This window comes from Bos indicus, chromosome 11, assembly GCF_029378745.1.
Source record: "Bos indicus isolate NIAB-ARS_2022 breed Sahiwal x Tharparkar chromosome 11, NIAB-ARS_B.indTharparkar_mat_pri_1.0, whole genome shotgun sequence".
NCBI lineage: Eukaryota > Metazoa > Chordata > Mammalia > Artiodactyla > Bovidae > Bos > Bos indicus.
The window spans coordinates 88,159,325-88,174,984 of record NC_091770.1 but is presented as its reverse complement, the minus strand read 5'-3'; the positions used below and the strand labels follow the sequence as shown (position 1 = coordinate 88,174,984).

The window sequence follows — 15,660 nt, the reverse complement described above, 5'->3', positions numbered from 1 at the left end:
TTTTACCCAATATGAAGTCCAAAGTACAACCAATATTAAGTATTTCCTAAAAGAACTTACCACATCTATTACAGACGAACTTTTTGTTAATGCTTACCAGACCAGTAACACTTGGATTGGCACCATGAGAAAGCAGCAGCTCGACCACTTCAGTACGGCCTTTATAACACGCCCACATAAGAGCCGTCCATCCTCCCTTCAGGGAAAAAAAAAAGGGGGGAGAGGAGGGAAATAAAACACTGGACTGTCTCCAAGGACAAAAATGTCATTAATGAAGCTTCTTTTGTGAGCATTCTCTATAAAACCACTGTTTTATGAAATCACTACTATGTAGTTCTAATACCCAACCTCCCCATGGAAATACACAATCATATCTGGACAAAGTCCAATCTCTTAAGTCCAGTAATTACTTCAAAGTTTGTATTATATTTTTGGAAATTGATACAGGGAACATTCATATTGGACTCTTCTGAATTTCCAAGATTTATTTTGGCTGTTTAAATATTTTCCTTCAGCAAACATTCTATGCCCCTAGATACTCTCCTCCTGGTGTGAGTCTAGCTTTTTTCCAGAGATGGATTCCAGCCATCCCATTCAACTCCTGCATCTAAACCCATCCTATAAATTCCAGATCGGTATCGTACCTCTTGCTAAAAAAGAGAAGATACAAATATAGATCATGATTTCCAGGGGTGAGCAAAGTCATTAAGTATGAATTAACAGCATGGTAACTTGCTCTTTTCCAAGCTACAAAGCAACATTCTTAGTTTTAGCAGTGTTCTCTTTAGCTATCATGCAATTCAAGAAAAGAGACCAATGTAATCCAATTATACTAGGAAGTGAATGTTTTGTTTGCTTAAAAAAGAAAAGTATTTGGACCAATCCAAATTTGGATGCAAGAATATAAACCACTTAATCCTCTTGATTCTGTTTCATCATCACTAAAAGAGGTAAAATAAAATAAGTTGCTCTAATCTGAAAAAGGCAAAACTATGGAAAGGGAAAACAGACAGTGGTAGCCACGGACTGTGGAGTGGGTGGAGGGGATGGTTATAAAGAAGTGGCATAAGGGTACAGTTGATGCAATAGAACTGCTCTGCACAGAGCTATGGTGGATGAATGACATCACAAACGTGTCAAAACCCACAGAACTGAACGCCAGAGAGTGAATTTTACTGTATGTAAATCTTTAAAAAATCAACTAGAATGTAGGAAAGACAGACAGAATACAGACCAGGATGAATTAATTATATTACAAGTATATCACACAATTACTTAGAAACTGATCCAGGTAATGTCAGAAAGCAGTATTTTGACTGAATTCTGTAATGCTACAGACAAAAAGAACTGTATACAAACACTGTATTTATTTAGTAGCAAATCTGTTTCTCTCAGGGTATGGGTTAGAAATTCTGAAACTATTTATTTACTAGAGTTGAACAAATAAATAAATATTCTGTGTAGATAGTGAGAGCCAGATTTCTCACAGTCAGAAGAGTGTTACAAATTAAGAAAATGGGGAAGGCTTACTGTAGACTGGGTTCACAGTTATCAACTAAGTCTTTTCATTAAAAAAAATACACCCACACACATCAACTGAGTCTCTTTATTAATATATACACACACACAAAAATATACAGAATAGACGTATGTGACGTGTATGCAAGAGTTATGTATTTTCTACATCTATCCACTGAGGAGGACAAGCAGCAGAGACATCCCAGTAGCGATAAGTATACCTGACAATTAGATTATTGGTTTCTAAATATCACTTTTGAATATCAAGAACTAGGGCCCCTTGGGAAACTGATTGATTCCAAGAGGGAGAATCACGGAAATAAGGCAGGGAAAATATATGATGAATCTGAACCTGAAGCATTTTGTAATACAAGAAAGTGAAAGTGAAAGTCGCTCAGTCGTGTCTGATTCTTTGCAACACCACAGACATTACAGTCCATGGAATTCTCCAGGCCAGAATACTGGAGTGAGTAGCCTTTCCCTTCTCTAGGGGATCTTCCCAACCCAGGGATCGAACCCAGGTCTCCCACATTGCAGACAGATTCTTTATCACTGAGCTCACAAGGGAAGCCCAAGAATACTGGAGTGGGTAACATATCCCTTCTCCAGCAGATCTTCCCAACCCAGGACTCGAACCGGGGTCTCCTGTATTGCAGGCAGATTCTTTACCAACTGAGCCATCAGGGAAAGGAAATGCTAAAATATTTATCTACATATAGATATTTATTTAGAGATACAGAGAGAACTCTTCTTTAATTTCAATAACTAAATGTAATGGAATTATGAAAATATAAAAATATATTAATTCACCTGATAAACTGGTATGGTGCTTTTAATAAAATATTGGGAACTAGGTAATTCCATGAATTTCTCTTCTACTTTACATGCCAATAAGATAAGAACACTACATTTTCCTCCTGCCTATCAGGTATCCATCCTTTGCCTAGGTTACTGACATCATCACCTTCTCTCCCTAAACTTTTATAGTGATGTACTTCCATTTCTTTTCAGCAAAAGGAAGGATACAAATAGTTCTGTATCTTTCTATAAAAATAAGTATACCAATACCTTCACTGAGTTTTGAGAATAAGTCTAATACTGTAGAAGCAAGAACACTGTGTAAATTATATTAATACTGTAGAAGCAAGAACACTGTGTAAATTATATTGTACAGTATAATATTAAATGAAAGGTGGTGGAATGCTGAAGTTTCTTAAAAATTCAGGTCACCTGGACTTCATAAAGCATCAGCAGCAAAGTAATATATGTTTTATCAAGGCAGTTCAATTTCAACATTTTGTAGAGTAAGAAGCCTTCATGATCCTTTTCTTCACCTCTATGCTTTAGGTACATGCCAAGATCAAACAAGAACTAAGATGATTAAGAATCAGATCTTGAGAAACTTGTAATGTGTACAGATGGCATATCTGAACAGTTACATTTTAAAAATAAACTTATATTATTCTGAATACCATAACTTTAAGCAGTGAAAATATTTTCAAAACTATGTCTCTCTTAAAGTTCTTAAAACAATTCTCTCATTGATACATTATAAAGAGTAATGTGTTGTCTTAACAATATTTCAGAAGTTTAAACTCTGAAATAAACAGAAAATGTGATTAAGAGTATTCTAAGGAGGTACATTATATCACCTGGGTTTTAAAGCATTCTTGAGGGGAGAAATATCAACAACCTCAGATATGCAGATGACACCACCCTTATGGCAGAAAATGAAGAGGAACTAAAAAGCCTCTTGATGAAAGTGAAAGAGGAGAGTGAAAAAGTTGGCTTAAAGCTCAACATTCAGAAAACTAAGATCATGGCATCCAATCCCACCACTTCATGGGCAATAGATGGGAAAACAGTGTCAGACTTTATTTTTGGGGGCTCTAAAATCATTTCAGACGGTGACTGCAGCCATGAAATTAAAAGACGCTTACTCCTTGGAAGGAAAGTTATGACCAAGCTAGACAGCATATTGAAAAGCAGATGCCAACAAAAGATCCGTCTAGTCAAGGCTATGGTTTTTCCAGTGGTCATGTATGGATGCGAGAGTTGTACTACAAAGAAAGCTGAATGCTGAAGAATTGATGTTTTTGAACTGTGGTGTTGGAGAAGACTTTTGAGAGTCCCTTGGACTGCAAGGAGATCCAACCAGTCCATCCTAAAGGATATCAGTCCTGGGTGTTCACTGAAAGGACTGATGTTGAAGCTGAAACTCCAATACTTCGGCCACCTGATGTGAAGAGCTGACTCACTAGAAAAGACCCTGATGCTGGGAAAGATTGAGGGCAGGAGGAGAAGGGGACGACAGAGGATGAGATGGCTGGATGGCATCACCGACTCGATGGAAGTGAGTCTGAGTGAACTCCAGGAGTTGGTGATGGACAGGGAGGCTTGGCGTGTTGCAATTCATGGGGTCACAAAGAGTCGGACACGAATGAGCGACTGAACTGAACTGAGGGTCATTTCAATGCCTGACCCTAAAAACAACGTCACCTGACGCACAAAAATACAAGACTTCACAAATATCTATTACTGTTACTAAGACTGCAGCTGACTGACAACTGTAAAGCACATCCATACCATATCCCGGTGTTCCAAGCTGGCCCCGCACTTGAGCAGCTCGTCCACAACGTGCAGGTGCCCTTCTTTTGAGGCTGATATAAGCGCTGTCCAGTTATCCTTAAACATACAGACACAAATGTTATCATTTCAAAACAAACAATAACATTCCAAAGTCAGTTAAATTTGAATTTACATACCAGATGATCATACCAAATTGACATGATCTGACACACTCTAAGCTACTCTGAAATAACACTGAACCATAAGCTCAGTTAAGAATCTATCTAAAAAAAAAAAGAATTTCTCTCTCTACCTATTGACTATAATGATGTAGAAATGGCTTCACAACTCTTGTGCAGTCTTTTCACTGGACTTTTAATCACTGTGTTTTTTAAAAAGGAGAAAAAATGAGTATCAAAACCTCAAAGTTAATCTGTGTGGCTACAACCACTATTATAAATTGAAATTCAAGAGCCTGTAATTAAATAAAAAAGCATATTTACAAACTATTAAACTAAAACCATCCCATGTGATGTGTTCAGAAACTATGTGATAAAGCCTTTATTTTTTAAAGGCTGCAATTATCCTATCCTTTTATTCACGTGTACTGTCATTTAATTCAAATGATCACTGAATTACAATCGTCAGTTTAGAATCATCAATTTGAATTATAAAGACAAACAGAAAAACAAATATGGCTATGTGACCCTGAAAAATAATTCCTCAGAAACAGAGAATTAAGCCTCTCGAATAGTGATTTATCCTTCACAAATGGTATCAGAAGGGACCACATCTTTCTGGCTTATCCTAGGTAATGATGTTTATAATAAGAAGATAACATTATGGGGAGTTACTTAGCAGTATGACTCTTTACATGGATATCTTCTAGGCAGGCATTTAATTTTGAGTGTGTGTATATGTGTGCGTGCCTAATCACTCAGTCATGTCCGACTCCTTGCAACCCTATGGACTAACAGCCCACCTGGCTCCTCTGTCCGTGGGATTTTTCAGGCAAGAATACTGGAGTGGCTACATGTGCTCCTTATTCAGTGAGTGCTATCTGTACATAAAAAAATACACAAAGAGCTGAGACTGCTCAATGAAGGTAAAAATTTCTCTCCTATACTATCGTTTTTAAAAAATCGAGTTAGCATATTACTGAGTAATGTTGATACACAGCAGAAGTACAATCTGTAATCTATTACTTCTGAATCACTTCGTAAAACCAAGCAACAAAGTTAAAGAAAAGAAAAAGGCAAATGAGTAAATCAATATATACCAAATCTTCCAGATTACAATTAGCGCCATTCTTAATTAATTCTTTCACTATTTCCAGATTGCCTTGTTCAGCAGCTATCATCAACGGAGTCTGGCCACACTAGAGACAGAAGAGACACAGAGATCATTCAGGATGCTGCATGTTAATTAAAACACCAGTTAAATATACCACCCATACATTTCCATAATGTTAAGCTCTATTTACAGCACTTAATTTACAAACACCTCTGAATTCAACTTTTCCATTTACTAATAATATGAAAGTCGAAGAGAAAATGCTTTTTTTTTCTTACAATAGCATTCGTAATCTGTTTTGGGCACTGCAATTTTATTCAAAATAAGCAACGTGTATAATACTAGGCACTGAAAAGCAATTTCCACAATAATCTCAGAATATCTATGGCAACCAAATCCTCTAACAATACAGCTAGAATATGATACACAATGTGGTTTTGCTGTGTGTATAAGACGTTTTTGTCAGGACCAGAGGGAGAAAAGTAAAACAGTAAAAACAATACAGGTGCTGCAATATCGTGGAGTTTTTTGGAGCCTTCCCTTATAACCTTAACTCATTACACTAAAGTTCCTACTAGCTACAGCAGCGCTGTCCAGCCTGTCCCCAGAATGAGTCTCGGCAGTTAAGACACGGGCTCCCGCAGCCCTTAGACTGCGGGGCAGGGCCTGGACAGCTGGATCCTGGGACAGGTTCCCTCCAGTTGTCAGCTTCGTCTATCCCAAGTCCAGGATGCACACGATCATTTTCTGTACATGCCGTAACATCAAACAGACCAGACGCTCTGGGCTAATAGTGATAGTACTAAAGGTGCCAAAACATACCAAGGTATAAGGAAAAAAATTACACCAAAACCTAAGTTCCATTTGATAGATTAAGCACCTACTTACTGAATGTACATCAATGTGCAGGAAAACATCAGTAATTTTTTTTAAATGCTAATTTGACAATATCGCACTGCTTAAAATCCTTAATGGTTTCCTAGGCTCTTCTGGGTAAGAATCGAAGTCCTTACACAGCCTGCGGTCCATGAAAATCTACCTTGAAACCTATGCCAGGCCGTTTCCTCCTCACGTCTGCCCTCAAACTGTATGCAAGCTCTTTCGCACCTCTAGATCCCTCTACCACACCCAATTAACTATTTCCCACCTGGCATCTCTTGGGTCAAACACCAACCCAGCAGGGGAGCCTTGCTAACCCACTCTAATGTCGTGTACCATGCTAATCCTTGTTTGTACTTACACGTTTATTTGCATGATGAACAACTATTACTGTGTTTCCTCTAAAGGCCCTAAACTCCCCAAGGGTGGGAAGCATGTCTGTTTTGTTGAATACTGAAACTCCCCCATAAGGTGCAGTGACTGCCACACAGGTGTTCACATACTTGTAAATGAGTAAATGAGTGAGCAAAATACAGAAGAATTTACAAATCTACTAATGGCAACAGACGAACAAGCAAATAATCCTAGTAACAACACATGCTACTGTAAGAATACAAGTATAGAGAAACACAAAGACTGAGTTAAGGTACACAAGTAAATCAAGTTACATACAGACACTCATATAATGATGGATGCTAAATTACATGTGGTAGTCACATGTCATTCAACCAGAGTCACTACAGAATGAGATATTATGCATAAGTAGATTTTCCAAGTGAAAAATTTATCCTTTAAATTTATATTTTATTATAACTTTATAACCGTTTTTTTTAAAGTAACATGCACATTGCTACTTGTTAAACAGATTAACTTAAACATTATGTTTATGATTCTGAGTCATAACTACAGACATCAATCATTATACCAGCCTTGCCTCTGTCAGCGCTAATGTCTCTGACTTCCTTTCTACAGCATGTTTCTGCCTTCTAATTAACTAGGATAAAAAAAAATCCATTGGTATAATATATAAATTAAAGCCAACTAGGTGAATCTATGGCCCTAAGGATACAGAATGATCTCTGCTCGTTTCCAAGGCAAACCATTCAATATCACGGTAAATCAAGTCTATGCCCCGACCCCTAACACTGAAGAAGCTGAAGTTGAACAGTTCTATGAAGACCCACAAGACCTTTTAGAACTAACAGCCAAAAAAGATATCCTTTTCATTAGAGGGGACTGGAATGTAAAAGTAGAAAGTCAAGAAACACCTGAAGTAACAGGTGTTGCTTGGCCTTGGAGTACAGAATGAAGCAGCGGAAAGGCTAGTAGAGTTTTGCCAACAGAATGCACTAGACATAGCAAATACCCTCTACACATGGACATCACCAGATGGTCAACACCGAAATCAGATTGATTATATTCTTTGAAGCCAAAGATGGAGAAGCTCTATACAATCAACAAAAACAAGACTGGGAGCTGACTGTGGCTCAGATCATGAACTCCTTATTGCAAAATTCAGACTTAAATTGAAGAAAGTAGGGAAAACCACTACACCATTCAGGTATGACCTAAATCAAATCCTTTATGATTATACAGTAGAAGTGAGAAATAGATTTAAGGGACTAGATCTGATAGAGTGCCTGAGAACTACAGATGGAGGTTCATGACACTGTACAGGAGACAGGGATCAAGACCATCCCGAAGAAAAAGAAATGCAAAAAGGCAAAATGGCTGTCTGAGGAGACCATCATGAGAAATGCTGGGCTGGAAGAAGCACAAGCTGGAATCAAGACTGCCGGGAGAAATATCAATAACCTCAGATATCCAGATGACACCACCCTTATGGCAGAAAGTGAAGAGGAACTAAAAAGCCTCTTGATGAAAGTGAAAGAGAAGAGTGAAAAAGTTGGCTTAAAGCTCAACATTCAGAAAACGAAGATCATGGCATCCAGTCCCACCACTTCATGGGAAATAGATGGGGAAACAGTGGAAACAGTGTCAGACTTTATTTTTCTGGGCTCCAAAATCACTGCAGATGGTGACTGCAGCCATGAAATTAAAAGACGCTTACTCCTTGGAAGGAAGTTATGACCAACCTAGATAGCATATTGAAAAGCAGAGACATTACTTTGCCAACAAAAGTCCATCTAGTCAAGGCTATGGTTTTTCCAGTGGTCATGTATGGATGTGAGAGTTGGACTATGAAGAAAGCTGAGCACCAAAGAATTGATGCTTTTGAATTGTGGTGTCGGAGAAGACTCTTGAGAGCCTCTTGGACTGCAAGGAGATCCAACCAGTCCATCCTAAAGGAGATCAATCCTGGGTGTTCATTGGAAGGACTGATGTTGAAGATGAAACTCCAATACTTTGGCCACCTGATGCAAAAAGCTGACTCTTTTGAAAAGACCCTGATGCTGGGAAAGACTGAGGGCAGGCGGAGAAGGGGACAACAGAGGATGATGGTTGAATGGCATCACCAACTCCATGGACATGAGTTTAGGTAAATCCAGGAGTTGGTGATAGATAGGGAGGCCTGGTGTGCTGCAGTTCGTGGGGTCGCAAAGAGTTGGACACAACTGAGCGACAGAACTGAACTGAAGGATATAGGACTTGCACATCAGTTTTCAAAACTGCAATTCCAAAGACTTGAGCACTTTCTGTTCACCTTCTGTGGTCACAGGCACATTTCCGATAGTTCGCAAAGACAGATGCTTTTAGAGTATGAGGGAAAAAATAAATTAGATGTGTCTTAAAAAACCATAATATAAAAAGAAAGTTGGTATAAACGTGATTAACTAGAAACAAGCTAAATGAGACGTGAACAGTCATAAATTTCTCTTGCAGAAACTACCATTTGTCTACCCAGTATCTAGAGTGACAGGATTTTGTTGGGGGTGGCAGTTTGCTCAGCGAAAAAAACCTACATTGTTCAGCTTTACTTGCAGTTGGAAACCATCCATGCTACCACTCTAGTGAGATCTTCCAGGAAAGCTTGGTAATTAGACCAACTCAGCTGGCCTGTGCCCTTTTCCTTCTTGCCTGATATGTGGACACAATGCTGCAGTTGTATCAAAACAGCTGATGGGAATAACTGGCATGCAATGGAGTGACCAGAAGGGCAGAAGGAGCCTGGGAAGATACCCTGAGACCTCAGAATGGCTCCTCCAGCTTGTCATTACATGAGAAAAGTAAGACCTTAATTTGATTAAGCCACTATTTGGGGAGCTGTTATATGCGCTCAAAAGCAATCTTTAACCTTTTGTAGCTTCATTATCCAAATAAATAAGTGATTCTCAGGAAAGGCTGCCATAAATTAATCCAAAAAGACAGAATGATATTTACCTTGTAAGTTGTGCCTTATCACAAAACATATTTATTCTATTAGTTCTGGCTTAATCCATCTAGTAACTACAGTTGTACAGATAGTGACTTAGAAACAGTCATGACAACGTGATTCTTTTACTTCAATGTGAATCACTAAAGGCCCCTTCCCTACCTAACCTGCCACACACATCTCAGCAAATCTCAAGTCCATTTCTTTCCCAAAAAATGCAGGATCACATAACTCATAGAACCCCTACCCTACTGGTAAGAACCTCAAACCAAAACACACCAAAACAGAACACTGCCATGCCAACTGAAGTTCCCCACAGCACATACCATGCTTTATCTCAGCTTCCCAGAAGCTACAATGCAAAAACATTTCCTATTCATCACCTTTTTGGCCTTCCCAGTTCCTAGGTAGCCCCACTTGTGTGGGGCTGTGCTGTGTTGTGCTCATTCGCTCAGTCATGTCCGACTCTCTGTGAGGATAGCTACTTCTTCCAATAATTATAGTGAAAGTAAAACATTTTTAAATTCTTCTTTGAACTTTCCTTCAGGGTCTCTACTTGTAAGCACGTGACAAAATTCATCTCTTGAACTTAAGAGTCCCATTTCACTTTCTTCAACAAGAGAATAATGTTCAACCTCAACACTATACCCTATCAAGAAGAGCTGAGAGTGACTTTTTGCTCTTTTCAAAAATAAAGTTAAATTAAAGCCCTTTACTACTCTACAAAAGGCAAAGACCTGCCATCATAGAGAATATTCATAGAAAGGGCAAAGACTTGCCATCATTGACAATATTCAGAGGCCAAGAATTTTATCTAGTTTACAAATAAAGTAGAAAGGAAAGAAGGGAGAAAACTGGTATTTACTAATTGCAACTGATTATATGTTAAGGATGACAACAGGCAATTTCCCCCACATTATTTTCTTTTATTGATAACATTTAAGAAACCTTTAGAAAACTGATAACCAAACACATTAAATGAGGTAATCAAGTACTTCACTTTTTAAAGATGAGAAAGAAGGAAAGTCTAAGCAACTCTTTAGAATTCTATATTAAATTTTATCAGAAGCTGTAGAAGCAAAATGCTAAAAAACAAAAGGCCTTGAAAAAGTTACTTTCTCTATAACCTTCACATTGAGCCATAATTTAACAATGCCAGGTTGCTTCAAAGTAGTATTTTAAAACTCCAATTTTAACTGACATAATACTAAACTAGAGGTAAATATCATTAAAACTCCTTAAATGCTACTATATGCCTGATAACATGTTAAGTTTTTTATCAAATAGACTTCATTCTTTGTGTGAATAAGATCAATACAACTTTGTGCTTATTGTGTATTATTTTTCTCCTTCCAAGTGAAGCTATTTCTCAATATTCCCAAAGAAAGTATCTATGAAGTAAAGCTTAATCTTTTTAACTATCATTATTCCAAATATATTAATTAATGCCAATAGAATGACTATTTCCATAAGCAGCTCTTTTAAAACAATGAACAATCTCCAATTACAAATTTTAATCTTATTTATGTGTAACAACTGTTAACTATTCATAATCATAGAAGGGAATAATGATGTAAACTAACCAAAATACAGTTTGTGCAATATATAAACATTGAAAATACAGGCATCATCATTAAATGAACTTATTCTTAAGACTCAAAGGAAGACAAAAGGGCATAAACAAATCATAGCCTGTTTGATGTTAGAACAGCGTTTAATGTGGATTTCACCAGGAAGTATCTTCAGGCGGAATCTGAGAGATTAAGTTATTTATTTGTAAGTTGAGATAAATAAGTATAATTCTTTACAGAACTGCTATGCAAATTAAATGAGCTAAGTATACAGAACTATTACCATACTTACATAAATACTGAATAAAACATGAGTTATCATAATTGTATTACTCAAAATTTTTATACCATGATTTTTCAATGACAGCTAGTATTTAATAAAATTAGGTACTCTGTCAATCATAATAATAATGTAATAACTGTTGATTCAGTAGCTTTGAAAACATTTATAATATTTGCATACTCATGTTCATGCAGCACTATCCACAACAGCCAAGAAAAGCAAACAACCTGAATGTCTATCATTGGATATATGTATAAATACAACATGGTACCTGCATATGAAAGTCAAAGTCGCTCAGTCGTGTCCAACTCTTTGCAACCCCATAGCCTAAACAGTTCATGGACTTCTCTAGACCAGACTATAGGAGTGGGTAGCCCTTCCCTTCTCCAGAGGATATTCCCAACCCAGGGATTAAACCCAGGTCTTCCTCATTGCAGGCAGATTCTTTACAAACTGAGCTATCAGGGAAGCCCTTCTACATATAATGGAATAGTATTCAGCTTTAATATGGAGGAAATCATGTCACACACTCCAACATGGATGAATCAACATGTCATTTAGGATGTTATACTAAATGAAATAAGTTAAAGTCACTCAGTCATGTCCAATTCTTTTGCGACCCCACGGACTATACAGTCCATGGACTTCTCAGGCCAGAATACTGGAGTGGATAGCCTTTCCCTTCTCCAGGGGATCTTACCATCCCAGGGATCGAACCTAGGTCTCCCACTTTGCAGACGGATTCTTTACCAGCTGAGCCACAAGGGAAGCCCAAGAATACTGAAGTGTGTAGCCTATCTCTTCTCCAGCAGATCTTCCCAACCCAGGAATTGAACCGGGGTCTCCTGCACTGCAAGCGGATTCTTTACCAACTGAGCTATGAGGGAAGCTCAATCACAAAAATATAAACACTGCACAGTTCCACTTATATGCAGTGCCTAGAGTAGTCAAATTCACAGAGATAGAAAGTATAACAGGAGTTACTGGGGCTGGGGTGAGGGGAACAGGCAATTGTATAATGGCTATAGAGTTTCAGATTTGAAAAAATTCTGGAGATATTTCACAACAATGTGAATTACTTAATACTACTGAACACTACTGAACAGTACACTATGGTTAAGACAGTAAATTTTACTTTTTCCCCACTGTAAAAAAAAAATCATAAAGAAAATCCCGCAGGTCTACACACACATAAGTGCACACATATACATACATATACATTTTTATAAAAATAAAATCAGTCCTTATTCATCTTATTCACAGGCAAAAAAAAATTACACTGTCTTGAAACTATAGTTCTAATAAAAAGAATTATTTTCCTTAAGTTTTATAAAATGTACATACTTTGCCACTTAAAAAATTCATACAAAAAGTTTATTAGTCCCTAAAATGTTGCAGCTCAGCTGTTCATGGTAAAATTACCATTTTATCTGCTAGGATTGTTGAACACAAATATCTAATACAAGTTAATGAAAACAGTAAATATTTACTCCCCAATCTTAGTAAACAGAACACACAACCTATTTAGCCATCTCTTAAAGATGCAGGTCTTTAAAACCCCAAGGTGTGTATGATAAACAACTAAGGAAGACAGCTGAGGCTCCAATAAAGAAAATATTTCAAAAAGCCCTAATAGTGTCTGGTTAATCTGTTTTTCCTGGTTCATCTTTCATAAAAAGATTGCGATTAGAAGCCCTTCTCAAGTTTTCTAGACATACTTTTGATTTTGGTAATAATTCTTGAATCATTTCTGAATAGTGATTATTCTATCTGGAAAAAAAAGTCAACCACAATTCTCAATCATAAATCTAAATCATTAATTCAATGTTCAGTCATTTATAGAAGTTCAGGTGTATTTCAAAGGTACAGAATTCAAAGTACTTTTAACTGTGAGAAGTTATGTCAATGTTACTGAGGGTGAGAACTATGTATTTCTTACTTACCTTTATCCTTTTAGCACAGTGCCTTGCACTTACTTAGTAGGTAGTCCACAAACATTTGTAAGAAGAACTAAACTTTAGAATCTTGGTCTTACCTCATTTCTCTCATCAACATCTTTGCATTTTTCAAGAAGAGCTTTCAAAGCAGGAATGTTTTCTTCTTCTACATAATTTATTACACTCTGTGATATTAGAACTGACATTTTCACAGAAAGCTATAGTTTTCTTTATTCCAATACCTGTTAAAGCAGATTAGACAAAATACATGTAATTTGGGATTGAGGAAAAAAAGATACTACTAACTATATCTTTCCTAACTTTAGGCTTGTACAAATACACCTCCACTGGCAGGAGTGAAAACAAGGCCCCAAAGCTCAGCTGTCAAAATGTGCAACCCCCTCTTCCCAAGACTCAAACTCATCTCACTCTTAACTCATTATTGTTGTTCAGTCACTAAGCTGTGTCCAACTCTGAAACCCCATGAACTGCAGCACACCAGGCTTCCCTGCCTTAACTCATCCACACCCCCAAACTCCAGATCCAACCCCAAACTCACCCCTCATCACCCACAAACAAGAGAAAGCACTACACTGTTCCCCCTGTTATATAATCCCAATCAGTAAATAGCCACTCCAGTTCCATCCTTCTAAGGCCAAAACCTTGGAATTATGAATGACTCATCACCTCCTCTTACACTCTACATTCAATCTACCAGCAAACCTTTTGGTTCTACTTATAAAATATATTTCACATCTGATTCCTACTCACCACCTCCATCACAACCACCCTGGCCCAGTCACTGTGACCTCTCACCTAGATCCCAACTGCTCTCCCTACCTCTTTTTTTGCCTTCCTGATGGTCTGTCCTCCACAAGGCAACCATAGATATCTTTTGAAAATGTAGGCTGGGCCAGAGCTTCTTAAATTATCATATTCATGAGAATCACCTGGAGAGCTTGTGAACAGATGCCTAGGCCCTTCCCTTGGAGATTCTGACAAGTAGGTGCGGATGCAGCCCCAGCACCTTTAACAAGCTTCCAGGTGATGCTACCACTGTGGTTGCTGACTAAAGAACCACACCTTAAGCAGTCCTGAGTCAGATTCCATCCTTCCTTGCTCAAAGTCTTCCAGTGGCTTCCTAGAGCCCTCAAGGTAAAAATCGAATGTTTGACCTTGGCATAGATGACTGTAAGTGACAGGGTGTTAACATTGCTGACCTCATCTCCTACCCCTCTCCCTCACCTCGTCACTGCTTGAACACGCCAAGCACTGTGCCACGTCCAGGCCTCTGGCTAGCTTTTCTGTCTAAATTCCTCCTCCACCAGACCTGCACACGTGGGTCTCTCCCACATGAAATTAATATGAATATAATTACAGAGACCATGTGCACCCTAACTTTTAATTTTACACCTGGTGAATCTGGTTAAGGCATAGAAGAGAGTTCTTTGTACTATTCTTACAAGTTGACTGTAAGTTTACAATTACTTTGTAAACACACACACTGACATATGTCTGACAAAGTCCTTATTTGGATCAAATATTTTTCTCAACACAAAATCCCACAAGACTAGAATAAGTAAAGAAAAGTAACAGACATTGAACCATTATTTAAAAAACTGAAAATCTTAGATTTTCAATCTTGTTACCTCTCTCCCCAATCCATTATGTGGACTGTATGTATATCACTTTAAGACACATAAAACTTAACAGTCATCAATCATTGATAGTGACTAAGATTAAGACTTCAGACACAGATTCCTTGAGACTAAGATTAAGCAGAAAATGGTAATAAAATTTTTTATAAAACCAACTTAGAAATTGAAGCTGCACGCCTTAAGCTACCAGAAAGATACTCTTTAAACAAATCTAGTAAGGAAAGATGATCTTTGTTATATAACTGAGAAAATGCATGCAATTCTACACTGCTGTAATTGAGTAACAGTCCGATCTAACAGTAGTCTACTGAAAGGCTATAATCTGCAATGCATTATGCTTCAGGTTATCACTGGTAAGTTGAACAATACACTATTCCTGCCCTACAGAGTCTCGGCGCACTTTAAATTACTGGAGGAGAAAAGGGGTACTGGGGGAACGAACAGCCAAAATAAAATTGGTAAAATATTGATAACTGTTGGCTGGACTTGGGGGATGGGTACGTGAGGGTTCATTAGGTCAGGGGTCCCTCACCCCCATACTGGGGCCTGTTGGGAACCAGGCCACACAGCAGGAGGTGAGCGAAGGAAGCTTCATCTGTACTTGAGGCCACTCCCCAGC

The 15,660-nt window shown here is 37.9% G+C and overlaps 1 protein-coding gene across 14 annotated transcripts in view; it reads right to left on the bottom strand.

Annotated features, from left to right (window-relative positions):
* Positions 1 to 15,660, bottom strand: part of KIDINS220 (kinase D interacting substrate 220) — a 96,110-nt gene that overhangs the window by 76,505 nt on the left and 3,945 nt on the right. For all 14 annotated transcript variants that reach the window (XR_011569412.1, XM_070799173.1, XM_070799174.1 and 11 more), the window contains 4 exons: positions 13,482 to 13,625; positions 5,366 to 5,464; positions 4,105 to 4,203; positions 98 to 196 (listed from right to left, as the gene is read on the bottom strand). Coding sequence is in view for 13 of the 14 variants with exons in the window: in XM_070799173.1 (XP_070655274.1) it covers positions 98 to 196; positions 4,105 to 4,203; positions 5,366 to 5,464; positions 13,482 to 13,589 (405 nt within the window). In the remaining variant the exon portion in view is untranslated. The remainder of the gene's footprint in view (positions 1 to 97; positions 197 to 4,104; positions 4,204 to 5,365; positions 5,465 to 13,481; positions 13,626 to 15,660) is intronic.